Source organism: Malus domestica, chromosome 11 (genome assembly GCF_042453785.1).
Source record: "Malus domestica chromosome 11, GDT2T_hap1".
Lineage (NCBI taxonomy): Eukaryota > Viridiplantae > Streptophyta > Magnoliopsida > Rosales > Rosaceae > Malus > Malus domestica.
The window spans coordinates 39,878,933-39,897,467 of NC_091671.1; the positions used below are offsets into that span (position 1 = coordinate 39,878,933).

General features: G+C 41.5%; 1 protein-coding gene and 1 pseudogene across 1 annotated transcript; one reads left to right on the forward strand and one right to left on the reverse strand.

The window, feature by feature from the left end:
* Positions 1-7,993: 7,993 nt before the first annotated feature.
* Positions 7,994-8,921, reverse strand: LOC139189566 (beta-amyrin 28-monooxygenase-like; annotated as a pseudogene).
* A 294-nt stretch (positions 8,922-9,215) lies between these two features.
* LOC139189567 (adenosylhomocysteinase-like) lies at positions 9,216-10,425 on the forward strand. The gene is made up of 2 exons (XM_070808546.1): positions 9,216-9,350; positions 9,604-10,425. The coding sequence occupies exons 1-2, from the start codon at positions 9,216-9,218 to the stop codon at positions 10,225-10,227; spliced, it is 759 nt and encodes a 252-aa protein (XP_070664647.1). The 3' UTR covers positions 10,228-10,425.
* The last annotated feature ends 8,110 nt before the right edge of the window (positions 10,426-18,535 follow it).

The following is an 18,535-nucleotide window of genomic DNA, read 5'->3' on the forward strand; positions in this document are numbered from 1 at the left end:
AGATTTTAGGTTTGATTTTCGTAGATGACGAGTTTGATTACTTAATTATAGTTGGTTCATTATGTGGCGTACCTCAAGTCTCCACTCCACAATATTGTTGTATCAAAGAAAAGAAAACAAATTGATAGTCTATTCTAAACTAATCTAAACTATGAGAAAGGAATTTAAGTATGCTGCTCTACTCAACTTGGTTAACCTCATGTCTACATCAATCATAAAGCGTCATAAGGTCCACATAAAATGAGGCCGACTTGGACCTATAAATAAATTGCACCAGAGGAAAAGGCATGCCGATTAAGAATGGATGGCCAAAAATGGGCATGTACATGTTTCACACAATATTGTAGCACGTGAATTATTTGTTAATACTATACTCTAAATCATAAGGGCATGTTTGATGGTCTAGTTGGAATAGGTTGTGGCCAATTAAAATAGATTTGAGTTCAGTTCATTGTTTGTTATGTTAAAATGTAAGATGAATATGACTGGATATGATAGGTATGAATCCTCAATATATTGGGTTATTTAACCTATCAATATACACAGGTTTCAAGTCATGCCTAACCAATCCCTGCAAATCCAATCATATCTAGCTTGACCAATTTCTGCCAATCCAATCTTATTCTTAAGGCCATAGGCCATCCAACCTTACATTTGTATTATAGCACATGACTAGTTGCTATTATATCATGTGACTGTACAATATCATAACTTTTCGAAGATGTGCACAAACATCAATTTATTTTTGGGAACTTTAACGAAAAGCACCCGGTACTGTTCACTTTAATGAAAAACCACATTTTTACACTAAAAAGTCAATCCTGATACTATTCACTTTACCCTTTATTTTGTCCTTATCATTAAAACTCAAAGTTTTCAAACCATTTTCATTAGTTTTCCTTTTATTTTTTTGGTCTTTTAATAAAGAATATTATCTACATTAAAGGAATGGGGAATAAAAAATAAAATAAAATAAAAAAAGTGGGGGTTGGGTGGGGCTAAGCCTCACACTGTGCTAGACAATAATGTAGTTCAAATTCGCCTTTAGCGAGAATCGAACTAAGACCTTTTACTTATAAGTGAAGAAAAATATCAATAAACCGTAGTATTAAGTGGCGTGTACAAACATTGTTTAAATTCCATTTTTGATACTAAAATGCTTCTGTTGTTTTTTTTTTTTTTTGGTCAATTGGAAATACTAAAAAAATGCTATTTATGCTTCAATTTGGCGTTTGGAATCTTTGGATGGTCAAATTAAAGAGCACAAATCCAAGCATATTCTTCATAATTAGCAAGGAGTTTATTCCAAAAACCTTGTTCTAGTACTATATATTGAAAGACATGCTTCCCATTTGTAGGACCCAATTATTGCCTTGTATTTTTAATAAAAAATCATTGTTAATATTACGGTCCAGTGATTTTCATTTTTATTTGTAAATGAGAGGTTTTAAGTTCGATTCTTGCCAAAATACGACTTGTACCACATTATTACGAGCCAATTGTGAGATTAATCCTACCCCCTTTCCTTAGTATAAACAATATCGTTTGTTTAAAAAAAAAATTAATTGTTATTATATTTTTTAACAAACGATATTATCTAGCTAAGGGATGAGGTGGGTTAAACCTCACAATGAGTTAGCAATAATGGGGTTCAAATTCGTCTTTGACAAAAATCAAACCTAAATTCTCTTATTTACAAGTGAAGAAGAATATCATCTTACTGTAGTATTAAGTGGCAATAATTGTTGCTATTTATAAGCTTACTAATTACTTGATGCTTTCTGACCGTCCATTTATATAAAAAAAACATCTGCCTTTTTTACTTACTGGTTTCCTATTGATTTTCTGTTAATTAGTAGTTTTCTGTTGTCTGATATTTATTGCTAATCATTATCATTAGTCAGTTTCCAAAAAAATAAAAAATAAAAATCATTATCATTAGTCTCCATTATTTACGTCACGAATATTATTCGACTTTTTACATGCAATGAGTCATTTATTAGTATTTGCAAATCACAATTCAATAGAATTGCATAGCTTATTTTTATGAGAAGTATTATTGGCATTCCAAAAATCTCATTCTACGCTCCTCACAAATGTATTTTTTTTTCCTAATATAGAAAGTTTGGAGTGTAGAATGAAAATTTTGGAGTACTAATAGCAATTCCTATTTTTTAATCATAAATACATCTGCATAATGAACCTGTTAAAATCGTAAAAAAAGAAAAGTAATTTATATATAACAGACTGTAAGAGCACATGAAAAGTTTTATGCAAACAAATCAACCCCATGTACTCGCTTGCAGGAAGTTATAATGGGACACCATTTAGTATTAAACTCACCATAAAAATATATTATATATGCACTCGTGTAAGTCAAATATAAGATGTTTCCTAATTAAGTAGAGACATAGTACCACTAATAGTGCACAAAACGATCAAAGAACTTTGGTTACGTACATTGTTAACTTATGGGACGAAAAGCACCACATATTTTTGTCTCAATTCTCAAGTGTAAATGTACTTGTCATTTAGTATTACAGTATAGTGATATTTCTCTTTATTTATAAGTGACAGGTTTTAAGTTCGATTATTGCTAATTTATTGTAATATTTAACCTACTTCTTTACTCCTTAGTGTAAAAAATATCATTTTTTTTTAAAGTGCAAATGTACTTTAGAAAAGAAAAACAATACACATGCTGCTTTAGAGCAACTCCACCCATGTGGGTTGCTCGGGGGACAGTGGAGAAGAAGGGGCCGGAGGCCCGGTGGAGAGAGGTCCAGCCGTGTGGAGGCCGAGTGACGGTGGGAGCCCGAGCGAAGGGGGGTGGGGAGTCGACGGGCCTGTGGCCCGAGGGCTTTGCAATTTTTTATTTTTTTTGTGTCAGAGAGAGAGAGAGAGAGAGAGAGAGAGAGAGAGAGAGAGAGAGAGAGAGAGAGCTTTTGCAATTTTTTATTATTTAAACAAACAAAAAAAACTATTATTTTAATTGTTTATTGCCAGGGGGGAGGGTTCCAAGGGTGAAGATGTAAATGGCAATTACTGTTCATTAATGGTAGTTACTATTCATTTAAGGTAGTTACTGTTCAATAGGGTGGATTGAATAGTGGATTGCCAGGGGGAGGGCTCCATGAGTGGAGTTGCTCTTAGGATGGACTCGGCTTCTCTACCTTCCCAGCTCTCATACACTCACATCCCCTCCTATTTTGTGCGGTCACGGTTAAGCCACGTCAACATTTTATATTAATTTTTTTTATAGAGATAATAAGACAAAAAACAATAGTGATATAAAATGTTAACGTGACTTAACCGTGATCGCACAAATAAAAGGGATGGGAATGTATGGGAATTGGAAGGACAGAGAAGTGAGGTCCCTTTAGGATGGGCCTCTCACGTCTCTTGCCTCGTGTATTTCGTGACTTTCATTCTTCATGGTGGGGTTTCCTATTATGGTTTTAGATATTGTTCCAATAACAATAACAAAATAATGTTTGTCGATTGAGAGATATTTTTACAAAACGAGATTACTTACTGCAATGTTCCGAGTCACTAATATGAAGTCTTACAAAAATAAAATTAGACATTATTTTATATTACTGTGTAAATCATACGATGGTGAGTTGAGTCTCATCGGCTGTCAGTCTCTGGTCTCTTATTAAAAAATATATATATTAAAATAATGACTTTTTAAAGGGAATTAAAATAATGGAATTAAAAAATAGGGCAAAAGACTGTTTACTACATTTATGTTTCGTGGTTTTCAACATTTAGTACATTAAGTTTTTTTCGTCCCAGAGTCATACCTAAAGTGTTAATTTTGGGACAGTCTCATACATCCGTTAGTCAAACTGTTAAGGCTGCCGTTAACTGATGACGTGGCGCCTATATGGATAATGACTGGATGCCACATGTCATTAAAAATATTAAAATAAATAATTAAATAAAAGTATTTGTGAACACAGAAAATTCCTGAAACGAAAGAGACAAGAACGACGTGCACAAACAAATATTTGTATTTGATGATTTTGGGTTACAATCTCTCTCTATTTTGATCCTCTGATTCGATCTCCGTAAAGTGTGTATTTGTGGATGTGTGATTGATCCAAAGGGCCGTTGGGCTTGATCTAAGGATGAACGTTCTTCAAGGGCCGTGGACTTGATCTTGAAGGTGGATTTGAGCGGATCTTCAAAGGGGCTTTTGGGCTTGATCTTTGAAGAACAGTGATGAACGGATCTCCAAGGGCTTTTGGGCTTGATCTTGAAGAACAGTGATGAACGGATCTTCAAGGGCTTTTGGGCTTGATCTTGAAGAACGATTGGATGTGTGGATTTGTCGACGTTGTTGATCCAAAGGGCCGTTGGGGCTTGATCTTGGATGAACGGATGATGAACGATGGTGCTTTCTTCAAGGGCCGTCGGGGTTTGATCTTGAATTGGTGGATGGTTGATCCAAGGGGCCATTGGGGCTTGATCTTGGAAGAACGATGAACGAAGAACGAGGAACACTTTCTTCAAGGGCCGTCGGGGCTTGATCTTGAATTGGTGGATGATTGTTGATCCAAAGGGCCGTTGGGGCTTGATCTTAGGATGAACGATGAACGAAGAACGCTTTCTTGATTCTTCGGGAACCTGGATGCTTGAGAGCTTCGGAGTTTCAGAGCTTCAGAGCTTCAAGAGTTTTGCCTAATGATTTTTTGGTTCCCCCAAATGAATGAATTAGCCTTCTATTTATAGAAATTTCCAAGGCCTAATTTTGAATATAATATTCCAGATGAAATAAGTCGTTTCTGCCAAGTGTTGACACGTGTCCTGTTTGATGATTTTTCCAACTTATTTCGATTTTCATTGAGTCACACGCTACGTGTAAAATTTATGTAATACATGAGCGTTGACACTTTGATTTATCGGTCAACATTTATTTACCGAAATTTCGATGTCTACAAATGCCCCCACTTCAAGTCGCGTCGTGTACATGTGCTTGTCGCGTGTAGGAGATGCGTTTTGAAGTCCCTTACTGTAGACGTCGATCCAAGGGCCGTCGAGGCTTGATCTTGAATTGTGCTGGAGATTTCTTCAAGGACCGTTGAGGCTTGATCTTGAATTGGGCTTGAGATTTCTTCAAGGGCCGTTGAGGCTTGATCTTGAACTTTGTTTGAAATTTCTTCAAGGGCCGTCGAGGCTTGATCTTGAAGGTTGAAATTGGACCACAAGGAGCTTCATGTGGTAGATGATCTTTGGCTTTGGTAGTGGGTGAATCGGCACGTATTTTGTTGCGCTTGTTGACTTTCCACAGCTTTGATCTTGAACTGGGTGGGAGGATTTTCTGGATTCCTCCAATTGTTGATTTTCCACAGCTTATTCTTGAACTAGGTTTTGATTCAAGGGTGGTAGACACTTAATCTTGAATCAGATTTGTGATTTCCTCAAAGGCCGTCGATGCTTGATCTTGAATTTGGTTGGAAGCTTCTTCAAGGGCCGTTGAGGCTTGATTCTTGAAGGTTGACTCGAACACATGGCAAGCAGGAACGAGGTAAAGGTGACAACCTGTTTCTTTGTTCAATCTTTCTAATTCACACCTGAACAGTTTGGTCAACGGTATGATCTTCAAGATTGATGAACTCTTCTTCCAGTTGGTGACTTGATCTTTAAGGATTTGTTTCAAGGGTGGTGAATCGGCACGTGCAGCCCACAACGCCTAGTAAGTCGACCCAAGAATTTGAGGGTCAAAACAAGTTCACCGTCCTCAGGCAGATGCGGCATTTTCTCGAGTTCTTCATCTCAGACTCTTTCTGCTGAGTTGACTGTGCATGCTGCATTCTTCTCTGCTTGTTTCTTCAGGCAGATGTGGCAGCTTCTCGAGTTCCTCAGTTCGGACTCCTTCTGCTGAGTTGACCGTGCAGACCGCATTCTTCTCTGCTCGTTCCTTCTGCACCTTGTCTCCACATGCTGCAAGGTATCATTTTCACTTGCCTTATCTGTTCTCCAGGCAGGTGTGGCAGCTTCTTTGAAAGTACATCAGCAGTGGAAGGCGAGTACTCGAGAGCAGTGCTAGGTAGGCAATCAGGGAAGGGTTCCAAGCAGTCGGTTCCTTACCCGAGTTTGAGTGGAAGTTCCGGCATATTGTTTTCTTTATCCTTGTCTTTGTAGGTAAGAACAAGGACAAAGGAAAGGACAGGGAGAACGCATGATATGAGATATTTTTGCTTTCTACCCTGGTGATATGAGATACTTTTGCTTTGGTGTCATTTGTTGCTGAGGTACCCCAAGGAATAAGGAACACTGAGTGACTCGAGAGGCTTCGTTGGGAAGGCATTCTCGGAGATGAAGAAAGGTTCTGTATGTCTGCCTTGCTATGGAGGGTGAAGGTGGACAGTTATAGGGAGTTCCTTAATACCTGTAGAGGTACTGTTCTTTCACTCGTGTCAGCAACCAACGCGTGATTGATCAGTATGGCTTCACGTGCTTTCTTCTTTATCAGAAATCTTCGACAAACTGTCCGTAATTTCCGCCAAGTTGAGTGTGCATGTGACAGGTGTTGACGCGGATGAAAAAGACCGGCGCCTCTTCGATAACTGGGATCGGCGCTTCGACAAATTACCCGTGATTTCCGCAAAGCTGAGTTTGTGTGTGATGGGTGCTGACACGTCTGGAAAAGCAAGATGCCTCTCCGATTTCTGAGCTTGCCTCTTCGATTTTTGAATTGGCGTCTTCGAATTCTGAGCTTGCCTCTTCGATCTCTGAAATCCCGTCGAGTGCCGATTTTTTTATAGAGGCACGCAGTTCGTTTCAAAGCACACTTGAATTTTCGCTTGTAGAAACTCCCTTCTTGCACTTCTAAGGTCTTGATTTGTCCGACCTCTTCTTTCTTCAACACTTTTGAAAATGTCTGGACCCTCCGACCGTCGTTTTGATTTGAACCTTGATGAAGAGGTAGTCCCGTCTTCTCCAGATAACATATGGCGCCCATCCTTCATATCCCCTACTGGTCCTCTTACCGTTGGGGATTCGGTGATGAAGAATGATATGACCGCTGCGGTGGTGGCCCGAAACCTTGTTACTCCCAAAGATAACAGACTACTTTCCAGACGGTCTGATGAGTTGGCTGTTAAGGAGTCTCTGGCTCTTAGTGTGTAGTGTGCGGGTTCTGTGTCCAACATGGCCCAACGCCTATTTGCTCGAACCCGTCAAGTTGAATCGTTGGCGGCTGAAGTGATGAGTCTCAAACAGGAGATTAGAGGGCTCAAGCATGAGAATAAACAGTTGCACAAGCTCGCACACAACTATGCCACAAACATGAAGAGGAAAATTGACCAGATGCAGGAATCTGATGGTCAGATTTTACTTGATCATCGGAGGTTTGTGGGTTTGTTCCAACAACATTTGCCTTCGTCTTCTGGGGCTGTACCGCGTAATGAAGCTCCAAATGATCATCCTTCGGTGCCTACTCCTCCTGGGGTTCTGCCTAGTACTGAGGCTCTGAATAATCACCCTCTGGTGCCTCTCCGATCTGGGGCTCCGCCGAGTACTGAGGCGCCACCTGATCAATGAAGGCTTTTGTTTGTTTGCACTCTCTTTTTTTTTTTTTTTTTTTTTTTGGTATGTAAATGTTCCCTTTGTAATTTTCCAGAGAAATCAATGAAATGGACTTTATTTCTCTCAATGTTTTTTTTTTATTTTTTTTAGTTTTTTTTTAAATTTATTATTTGTTTAATTTATTTTATTTTATATATATATTTTTTTATTATATTTTTCTTCTTCTTTTCTGATGGTGCAATCCGCATCATCCCCCTTTTTTTTTTGCATGGTGCTAGCCACCAAGGATCCACTTACTTCTTTGTATATATATATACACATATTTTTTTTTTTTCGGTGGTGCTGATCCACCATTCATTTTATTTTTTATTTTATTTTATTTTTTTATATTTTATATATTTCTTTCCTTTATTTCTTTCACGTGGTGAGGCATCACTTTGCTCCACCATCCCATTTTTTAATATATATTTTTTGTATAAAGTTTGATGATGGGACGGGGAATTTTGCAGGGATGAAGCCGAGCTCCGAGTCGAGAATCACGCTGCTGGTGCTGACGTTGCTGATGCTGTCGAGACCGAATCAAATGTTGCTGAGCAGGAGAAGCACACCAACCTTCGAACCCAAGACCCTCCACCTGAGCGGAGCATGGAAGCCAGTTGTGGTGTAGCGACGGTGGCGTTCGCAGATCGGGGGAGCGGGCTGTCGTGGAGGTCCACTTGCTTCGGGTGTGCACACCATGTGCAGCAGGCAGGGTTTGGTGGAGTGAGGCAGCAGAGAGCGGCACAAAGACCGGTGGATTTAGAGATGTTTTGGAGGGCATGGGCAGTGGGTCAACTACGATCTGCTCGTTGGGAAGGACTTTCTCCCATTTGAACCTCTTCACCAAGTTTGTGCATGAACACTAGGATCTCCAATCGGGCGTACTCTTTTGCCGGGGCACATCCGAGGACCTCCTCCAAAGGGCACAAACGTGTATGGTGCTGGACATTTTCCTTCGAATCTTGAAGGGTCGAATTTGAATGGTTCCGGGAAGTAAGCTGCGTTCTTGTGTATTGAGTTTGCGCTCCAATATAACTTCCAGCCCTTTGGAATGGTGAAACCATTGAAGACGAAGTCAGACAAGGCTTCCCTGAAAGCTCCTTGAAGAGGTGGAGCCAATCTGGGAACTTCCTGAGCTACGTTCCATGAGTGTTTCATCTTCTGTAGGTCATCCCTATTCAAAATCCCTTCTTTTTCAAAACCCAGAAGCCAAATCCGTCCAACTTTCCGACCCGGATGCCAATTTGATCGGATCCGAACCCTAAGGGGTCACCTGAACCTGCCCGCATCGAAGCGGAGCCCGCGGCAGTGGCGCCTCCTGGACCTTATCTCGGCGGTCTTCTTCAATTCGAAGAGGGACGAGGCTGTTTTGGGAGTGTACTTCCACGTGGAAACGGGGCTTTTGCTCCAATTGAATCCTTCATCATCTTCAGCTACTCTTGCCGCCATGGACGAGTTGCTCGAGCTCTGCAACTCTTCTGTCCCTCCATTGCTGTTGCGAGAGATCTTGGAGACCATAGCAGCTGGAGATAGCAACTTTTAGGACCTTGACGTGTCGACTTTGAGGACCCTCGACGGGCTCGTCGGTTCTTCACCGAGTGCTGGCCAAACTTGTCAGGAGTTTCAAGTCCGAGGCTTTGATGTCTTTCTCTGTCGGTCTGGTTCTTTGCCACCGTTTCCGAGCTTCCTTTGTCTTAGTCCGAATCCGACTGCCCACTCCTCGTCCTTTTGGAAGGTTCAGCGGAACCAGCCGGGAGCACGCCGGAGAGGAGATTGTCATTTGAGATTCAAAGACTCCAATTGCAGTACTGCAATTGTTTCTGGGATTTTTCGGTGAAGGCGTTCAGAGAGAGATCTAAGTTCCGGAGAGAGGTCAGGATCGGAGGAAGCTCACCGGAGATGAGATTGTCATTGAGATTCAAAGACTCCGATTGCAGTCCTGCAATTGTTTCTGGGATTTTTTTTCAGTGAAGGCGTTCAGAGAGAGATCTAAGTTCCGGAGAGAGGTCAGGTTTCCAATGCTCTCAGGTAATTCGCCAAACAGGTGATTTTCGTACAGCTCTCTTGTTCCCCGCCATCAATGTCAACGACTCTGTTACCAAGAGCAAGTTTGACAACTTGTACGGATGCCGTCACTCTCTCCCCGATGGTTTGATGAGAGCCACTGATGTTATGATTGCCGGAAAGGTTTCCGTTGTCTGTGGATACGGAGATGTCGGAAAGGGTTGTGCTGCTGCCCTCAAGCAAGCTGGATCCCGCGTGGTTGTGACTGAGATTGATCCAATCTGTGCCCTCCAGGCTCTTATGGAAGGCCTTCAGGTTCTTCCCCTTGAGGATGTTGTCTCTGAGGCCGATATCTTTGTTACCACCACCGGTAACAAGGACATCATCATGGTTGACCACATGAAGAAGATGAAGAACAATGCCATTGTTTGCAACATTGGGCATTTTGACAATGAGATTGACATGCACGGTCTTGAGACATACCCCGGAGTTGATACAGCTTTGAGATTGTTTTCAAGATTTTGTCTTCTTTGTAAAATTAAATTAGGAGGCGGTAACCAAGATCAAAGAGGCCAAGCTTTCACTCCTAACTTACGGCAAATTGAACAATGTGCCGGAAGCAGTTTACATGCAATACCTAATGGATAAGGCATTTGACTTATCATCAAAGCACTTGGAGCCTCCTTGTGGAGGAACATCAACTGAGATATCAAAAACTTGGTGGTGGTGGAGCTGCTGGTGTCTGCGGCGTCGGCCGAGGATAAATGAGTTGAGAGAGAAACTTGGGGAGTTGGGCCTGGATTTGAGCTCCGTGGGCCGAGAATAGCTGGGAGAATAAGACAAGTCGAAGCATGGGCCTGGATTTGTGGCTGGGCTCATTGGTTTTGGAGAGATGCGTTGTCAAGTTGAGAGAGAAACTTGGCCTTTTCTTGGGATCCGACGGCTGTGAAATGAAGGAAGGCTTGGGCCTGTTGGAATTGCAGATGTTATTTGATCTGCTTCTGAGGCATATATATATATATATATATATATATATATATATATATATATATATTTTTTTTTTTTAAAAGCTGTAGTGTTTTTTTTTTTTGTACAAAGAAATTGTAATAACATCAAACTTTTAATAAAATTTCTTATTCTTTATTTTGATGTGACTGAACTCGAAATTGAATGCTCGAGCTGCCTACGTACCCTTCCAAAGAAGAGATCAAGTCGTAACGTAGTTCAAATACATTTTTTTTTCCTTGGTATTTTTTTTTTGTACCATTTGCAGTTTCAGCTTATGCAGGCAAGGAGCGTTGGTGTTGCCTTTTATGCTCGTGCAGACCATGAGCGTTTGGTGCCGTGTTGCAGTTTCAGCTCGTGCAGGCAATGAGCGTTGGTGTTGCCTTTTATGCTCGTGCAGACCAGGAGCGTTGGTGTTGCCTTTTATGCTCGTGCAGACCAGGAGCTTTTGGTGCCGTGTTGCAGTTTCAGCTCGTGCAGGCAAGGAGCGTTGGTGTTGCCTTTTATGCTCGTGCAGACCAGGAGCGTTTGGTGCCGTGTTGCAGTTTCAGCTCGTGCAGGCAATGAGCGTTGGTGTTGCCTTTTATGCTCGTGCAGACCAGGAGCGTTTGGTGCCGTGTTGCAGTTTCAGCTCGTGCAGGCAATGAGCGTTGGTGTTGCCTTTTATGCTCGTGCAGACTAGGAGCGTTGGTGTTGCCTTTTATGCTCGTGCAGACCAGGAGCTTAGTGCCATGCAGTTTAGGCTCGTGCAGGTGATGAGCCTTGTGCCATGCAGTTTAGGCTCGTGCAGGCAAGGAACTTTGGTTCGTGCAGTTTAGGCTCATGCGAACAAGGAGCATGTTATGTCGCCTTTTAAACTCGTGCAAACCAGGAGTGTTGATGTTGCCTTTTATGCTCGTGCAGACCAGGAGCGTTGTGCCATGCAGTTTAGGCTCGTGCAGGCGAGGAGCCTTGGTTCGTGCAGTTTAGGCTCGTGCAAACAAGGAGCATTGATGTTGCCTTTTATGCTCGTGCAGACCAGGAGCGTTGATGTTGCCTTTTATGCTCGTGCAGACCAGGAGCGTTTGGTTCATGCAGTTTAGGCTCGTGCGAACAAGGAGCATTGGTGTTGCCTTTTATGCTCGTGCAGACCAGGAGCTTTGTGCCATGCAGTTTAGACTCGTGCGGGCGAGGAGAATTTATGAATTTTGTCAAGCAATTTTGGAGAGGCGTTCCTCACAATTTTCATAGCAAGGAGCTTTGACCGCGTGATTGAAAAAGTCTTCGGGCAAGAAGTCGCGCATCGTGATGGCAACGGACGATCTTTGTGTCGCAATTTCATCATCTTCAACACGTTCACGTTGCTTTGAAGGTTGACAAGAGCTGTTTTGCCCCCTTTCCGATTGGCGGACTTGTGGAGGAGACGTATGCTTCTTGTGCAATTTCTTATGAGTGACTTGAGTCCATCCTTCAATTTTGCTTGTCTTGGAGGATGCCCCCAGCGGTTGAGGTGAAAACTTCGAGTCGAAAGAGTCAGAAGTGATGGTGGTATAGTTTGACTTCACCACATCGTCAAGATCTAGCTCGATGATTCCTTTTTGAGCCAGCTTCATGATAAGATCTTTCAGCACGAAACACTTTTCTGTCGGATGACTGATGAAGCGGTGGAATTTACAGTACCTTGGACTGTCGGTGCGATTCATCTCTTCTGGCTGTCTGCACTCAGGCAAGCCGATCACCTTCTTTTCCAGCAAGTCTTCTAACATGGCAACCACATCAGAGTCGGGGAATGGATAAGTTTTCTCCTCGAGCTCCTTCAAAGTGCGTCTACGCATCTCTTGATCACGAAAGCCTTCGGCTTGAATCGCCTTGCCTCGTGTGGAGATTTTGACAGGAGATGTGTTGACCGTCATCGCTTCCTTGGTGGGTTTCCATGCAGCCTTTTCCACCTTTGACTCAAGAACTTTGTCATTCTTGTAGTTGGCGATTGGTTCATTCTTCCCATGATGGGCGATGCTCAACTCCATGTCATGGGCGCGGGTGGCCAATTCCTCGAAGGTCCGTGGTTTAATGCATTGAAGGATGTATTGCAATCCCCATTGCATGCCTTGGATGCACATCTCGATTGAAGAGGTTTCCGAAAGCCTGTCTTTACAGTCGAGGCTTAGAGTGCGCCATCTGTTGATGTAGTTAATGACTGGCTCGTCCTTCCACTGCTTTGTGCTCGTTAGTTCTAGCATGCTCACAGTGCGGCGGGTGCTGTAGAAGCGGTTAAGGAATTCCCTTTCCAATTGCTTCCAACTGTTGATGGACTCAGGCTCTAGGTCCGTGTACCACTCAAAGGCATTTCCTTTCAGCGAGCGCACAAACTGCTTGGCGAGGTAGTCTCCCTCCGTCCCCGCGTTGTTGCAAGTTTCGACGAAATGTGCAACGTGCTGCTTTGGGTTTCCTTTTCCATCAAACTGCATGAACTTTGGTGGTTGATAACCCCTTGGCATCCTTAGGGCATCGATCTTCTTGGAATAGGGCTTCGAGTAGAACAAGGAGGTATGTGAGCTCCCTTCGTACTGTGCCTTGATGGTGTTGGTGATCATCTCCTGCAGCTGTTGGATAGAAAGAGATCCCATGAGTGCCGCTGCTTGGTCTGGCTCCGGCTTCCCATCGATTTTCTTCATCGGGGGTTCTTCGTCTCTGCCAGCTTCTCCCTTTAGTGGATCATCCTCTGGGTCGGGTTTATCGCCGTCCTGCGCCTTCAGTCGGTTGACTAGTGCTGCAATTTGCAAGTCTTTTTCTTCCACAGTTCGGGTTAGCCTTGCGATTGCTTCATTCATTTGAGCCAGCTGCTCATCGATTGAAGTTGCTCCAATGGTCATGACTTGCATGGCTGAACTGTCGCTTGAATCGGCATCAGAGAGCATGGATTCAGAGTATTTCCTTGGGTTTTCCCCCCTTGGTGCCCTTAGTGAGGCTAAGGTGATCAAAGGCTCGTGCCTTGGGTGCTTTTGTTCCCTTGGCAGAGTTGATGCAGAGGTGAAAGAGGCGGCAGAAGTAGCTTTTGCCATGCTTCGAGTCGTGATGCCCAAAGTGACACCAGTTGCGACGATGACGCTTTTGTTCTTTGCGCCGGTTGCGGGAACAGTTTGAGCCTTCCTTGATGCCATTAATTTTGGAAGTGCGCTTGAATTTCTTGAACGGAGAAAGAGATAAGAGGTAGAGATGATCCCACCGGGCGTGCCAATTTGTGAACACAGAAAATTCCTGAAACGAAAGAGACAAGAACGACGTGCACAAACAAATATTTGTATTTGATGATTTTGGGTTACAATCTCTCTCTATTTTGATCCTCTGATTCGATCTCCGTAAAGTGTGTATTTGTGGATGTGTGATTGATCCAAATGGCCGTTGGGCTTGATCTAAGGATGAACGTTCTTCAAGGGCCGTGGACTTGATCTTGAAGGTGGATTTGAGCGGATCTTCAAAGGGGCTTTTGGGCTTGATCTTTGAAGAACAGTGATGAACGGATCTCCAAGGGCTTTTGGGCTTGATCTTGAAGAACAGTGATGAACGGATCTTCAAGGGCTTTTGGGCTTGATCTTGAAGAACGATTGGATGTGTGGATTTGTCGACGTTGTTGATCCAAAGGGCCGTTGGGGCTTGATCTTGGATGAACGGATGATGAACGATGGTGCTTTTTTCAAGGGCCGTCGGGGTTTGATCTTGAATTGGTGGATGGTTGATCCAAGGGGCCGTTGGGGCTTGATCTTGGAAGAACGATGAACGAAGAACGAGGAACACTTTCTTCAAGGGCCGTCGGGGCTTGATCTTGAATTGGTGGATGATTGTTGATCCAAAGGGCCGTTGGGGCTTGATCTTAGGATGAACGATGAACGAAGAACGCTTTCTTGATTCTTCGGGAACCTGGATGCTTGAGAGCTTCGGAGTTTCAGAGCTTCAGAGCTTCAAGAGTTTTGCCTAATGATTTTTTGGTTCCCCCAAATGAATGAATTAGCCTTCTATTTATAGAAATTTCCAAGGCCTAATTTTGAATATAATATTCCAGATGAAATAAGTCGTTTCTGCCAAGTGTTGACACGTGTCCTGTTTGATGATTTTTCCAACTTATTTCGATTTTCATTGAGTCACACGCTACGTGTAAAATTTATGTAATACATGAGCGTTGACACTTTGATTTATCGGTCAACATTTATTTACCGAAATTTCGATGTCTACAGTATTTATTAAAAAAAAAAAGTAGCGACAACAAGGAAAAAGAAACCCAGAACCCCTGCAAATCAAAACAACAAAATATTCCGATCAATCCCCAAATCCAATCTTTCAATTCAATCCCCCACTCTCAACCTCCTCTCTTCTCACTTTCCCATCAGATCCACATTTTCTCGATAAACAAACACCTCGAGCCCCTCATTTCTCTCCTCTGCATCCACGGGGACACTTTCATTCCTCCCCATCTTCTTCTTCTCTTCCATAACCACCACCATACGATTAAGCTCGGCCCAAATCCCCAGACCCTTCCTCCCTTCTTTCCTTTGCACCCACCCTTCCCCTCCATCTCCTTCTTCGATTCCACCTACCTTCCCCCTCCCTCTTCGAATGGAGCCCTTCTGCGTCACCCTTTTTACGTTTTCTGGGTCTCTCCGGCCGCAATTTACCCTCGAAGGGCAGAACCCTTTTCGCCTTGCGTATTTGCGACTTCAAATTCAGGTTTAATTTTCTGTAACTCTCTCTCTCTCTCTCTACCTACTCTCTCCTGTTTTCTATGTTGTCTGTTTAAGTAGAATTGCATGAATCAATGAATGTGTGTTAGTTTGTATTATTGTTAATTGTGTGTTTTTATGGATAGTTTTTTAGATCTGTTGCAGCTGGGTTTCTTGGGTTTTTTTGGAATTTGGCAGCTATTGGAAAAATTGGGGGAAAATGTTACAGAATTTGTAAAAATTAGGAATTATTAATTTTCTATTGTGATTGAAGGTTTTACTGATTGGTTTTCTGTTTCCAATTTGAAAGTGGGGGTGCTAATGACAGAGCGGAGGCGGTGGTGGGGAGGGACATAGACGGAGCCATACGAGGAAGGAGGCCGATCCTTCATTGCCATGAGTGAGGGTTTGGAGGGGGAGGCAATGGGTTTTGGATGTGAAGGCAACGACATACGATTTCAGAGTGCAACGTCGTTTTGTCCTTTGTCTTCATCACCATGACCTGAACCGGAGCAATCGGTTTGATGCCGCAAACCGCGAGGGTCTGGAACTTCCTCAGCTCATAGTGCAACCGTCGCCATGGATACAAGGAAGATAAGGGATGTAGGGTGCCCAAAAACATTTGTTTTTTTTTTAAAATTGAGTGGGTCGGGGGTTGAGGGAGGGAAAGGCTTGGATTTGCAGTAGAGGCCGAGAAGGGAGGGAGAAGGGAGGACAGTCGGGGTTTTGAGGAAGAACAATTTTTTTTTTTGAATAAATACTTTTATTATTTTAATATTTTTAATGACACGTGACGCCCAATCATTGTCTACATAGGCGCCACGTTATCAGTTAACGGTATACTTAACAGATTGACTAACGGATGTATGAGACTGTCCCAAAATTAACACTTTAAGTATGACTCTGGGACGAAAAAAACTTGATGTACTAAATGTTGAAAACCACAAAACATGAGGGTAGTAAACAGTCTTTTGCCCTAAAAAATAAAACCTCACTTTAACAACAAGCATTGTGCACAAGAACGGAATTGGAAAAGAAAAAACTGCATATGTGATAACGAAATTGACAGCAAGAGCATAAGATGGTATTTTGTGGATAATCTATGTAAATGCTCACAAGTCACAACCCATTATGTGGGTCCCTTCATAATTGGGGCATAGTTTTATCTGTCTATATAGAGGACCCGGCTTCTCTATCCTCTCACTTTTCATACACTCTCATCCCCTTCTATTTTGTGCAGTAACGGTTAAGCCACGTCAACATTTTATATTGATTTTTTTATAGAGATAATAAGACAAAAAGTAATAGTAATATAAAATGTTGACGTGGTTTAACCGTGACCGCAAAAATAAGAGGGGATGTGAGTGTATGGAAAGAAGGAGGGCAGAGAAGTCATGTCCCTATATAGACAGCAAAAAGAGTAAAGTTTTCATAATTTAAATTGCCCTTCTCTAATGAGGATGTTTTTTTAACAAACGATAGGTAGGTGGGCGGGCTTAGCTTCATAGTAAGTTAGTAATAATGTGGTTCAAATTCGTCTTTGACGAATAGACTTTAGGTTCAATTCTCGTCAAAGGTGAATTTGAACCACATTATTATGGTAAGCCCATTGACCCACTCTCCTACCCCTTAATTATTTTTTAAAATATATTTTAATAAAAATAATAAAATTTAAAATAAGTAAAATTAAAACAAAAGAGAAACAATAAAAAAAAATACTCGTAAGTTGATGAGTATGAGTGAGGAACAATTCAGACTATCATTTCAAGTAAGTAAACATATGTTAGTTATTTTAACATTTTGCAGTTACAATGAATGTAAAAAGGAAGACAATGATTTGAAATTATATTTTAACTATTTCAAATTACGTGTTTCTACACTTCTTCTATGTTCACCTGTAAATAAATAAATTTTAAATTGAGTTTATGTTAAAATGAATGACCAACTAACATATCATCTGATGAACAAAATTTAGTATACATTGCATCACAAAACTCAAATTTTTCAATTTGTCCTTGAAAATTCAATAATCTTGTATTGATTTCAACCAACGATTATTATACAAAGCTCAAAAAACAACATTGAAATAACTAACAAATTGTTGCACATGAGTTAAGTGAATTATTGTTTTAGACAACTAAATTGAAATTAAAAATAAATAAATAAACTCCAGACATGACAACCACATAAAGAGAGGGACATTTTTGTCTCAAAACATATGTAAGCATAAGAAAGGGATCATTTTCATATCCCTTCCACCAAATTCACCAATCAATCAATTCGGACCTTTGAAATTTGATCAAACGACTATAAACAAAGGATCTCTTTAAAAGTTATAATAACTTTAGCCGTTATATCAAATTTCAAGAGTTCAGATCAGGTAATTGGATGAATTTGGTGAAATGGATCCGAAATCCCTTCCGTAAGCATAAACCAGTCAACCAGTTGAGGTTTGCTGTCTCCACCAAACCCATTTGGTGCGTGCTTCTTTCTCTTTCAATATTATTATTATTATTTTAATTATTTTCTTCTGTGAAACACTGCGGTAAATACTAAATAATTCATTTTTTTTAATTAATTTCGAATTTATATTTTTCGTTTTTGATTTTCCAGTGTTGCTCTTTTTTTTTTTTTTTTTTTTTTTTTACCTATTTAAGTCGTTAAAGTCCTGACAAATGGATAAAACAAAATTCTCTTGATCTTATGATTCAAATTGGGAGTCTAGAAACTTAGCATTTCGAATATGATGATTTTATCAAGGTATGACAATTGCTTTTCACTATGATTGAAGGAAATGTGAATACTTATGTGTATTACTATACAAAGTGCTTATCCAAAGCCAGTTTCTGGATTATCGCCTGACTGCCTTGTCCTCCCGTCTTAGGTCTTAGGGGAGCTTTCTTCGTCGCTCTCCATGGCCGAGCTTAGAAAGTACGAGTTGCTGCGTGATCAGTTCGAAGGAGCTCCCAAGTGAATTCCCATCACATTAAAATGATCTGTGGGGAATCTAGATTTTGAATCACTTATTATATAGTCAAGTGTATATGATATCAGTTTGTACTTCGAGGGTAGAAAAAGAAATATAGAAAACAGAAGAATAAGGAAAGATAGTATTTCCCTGCATGTAGGGCAAGCCTTGGCGCAATGAAAATGTTGCTTCTTTGTGACCGAAAGGTCAGGGGTTCAAGTCAGGGAAACAACCTCTTTTCAAAGTAAGGGTAAAGCTGCGTACGATAGAAGTTCCCCTCCCGACCCTC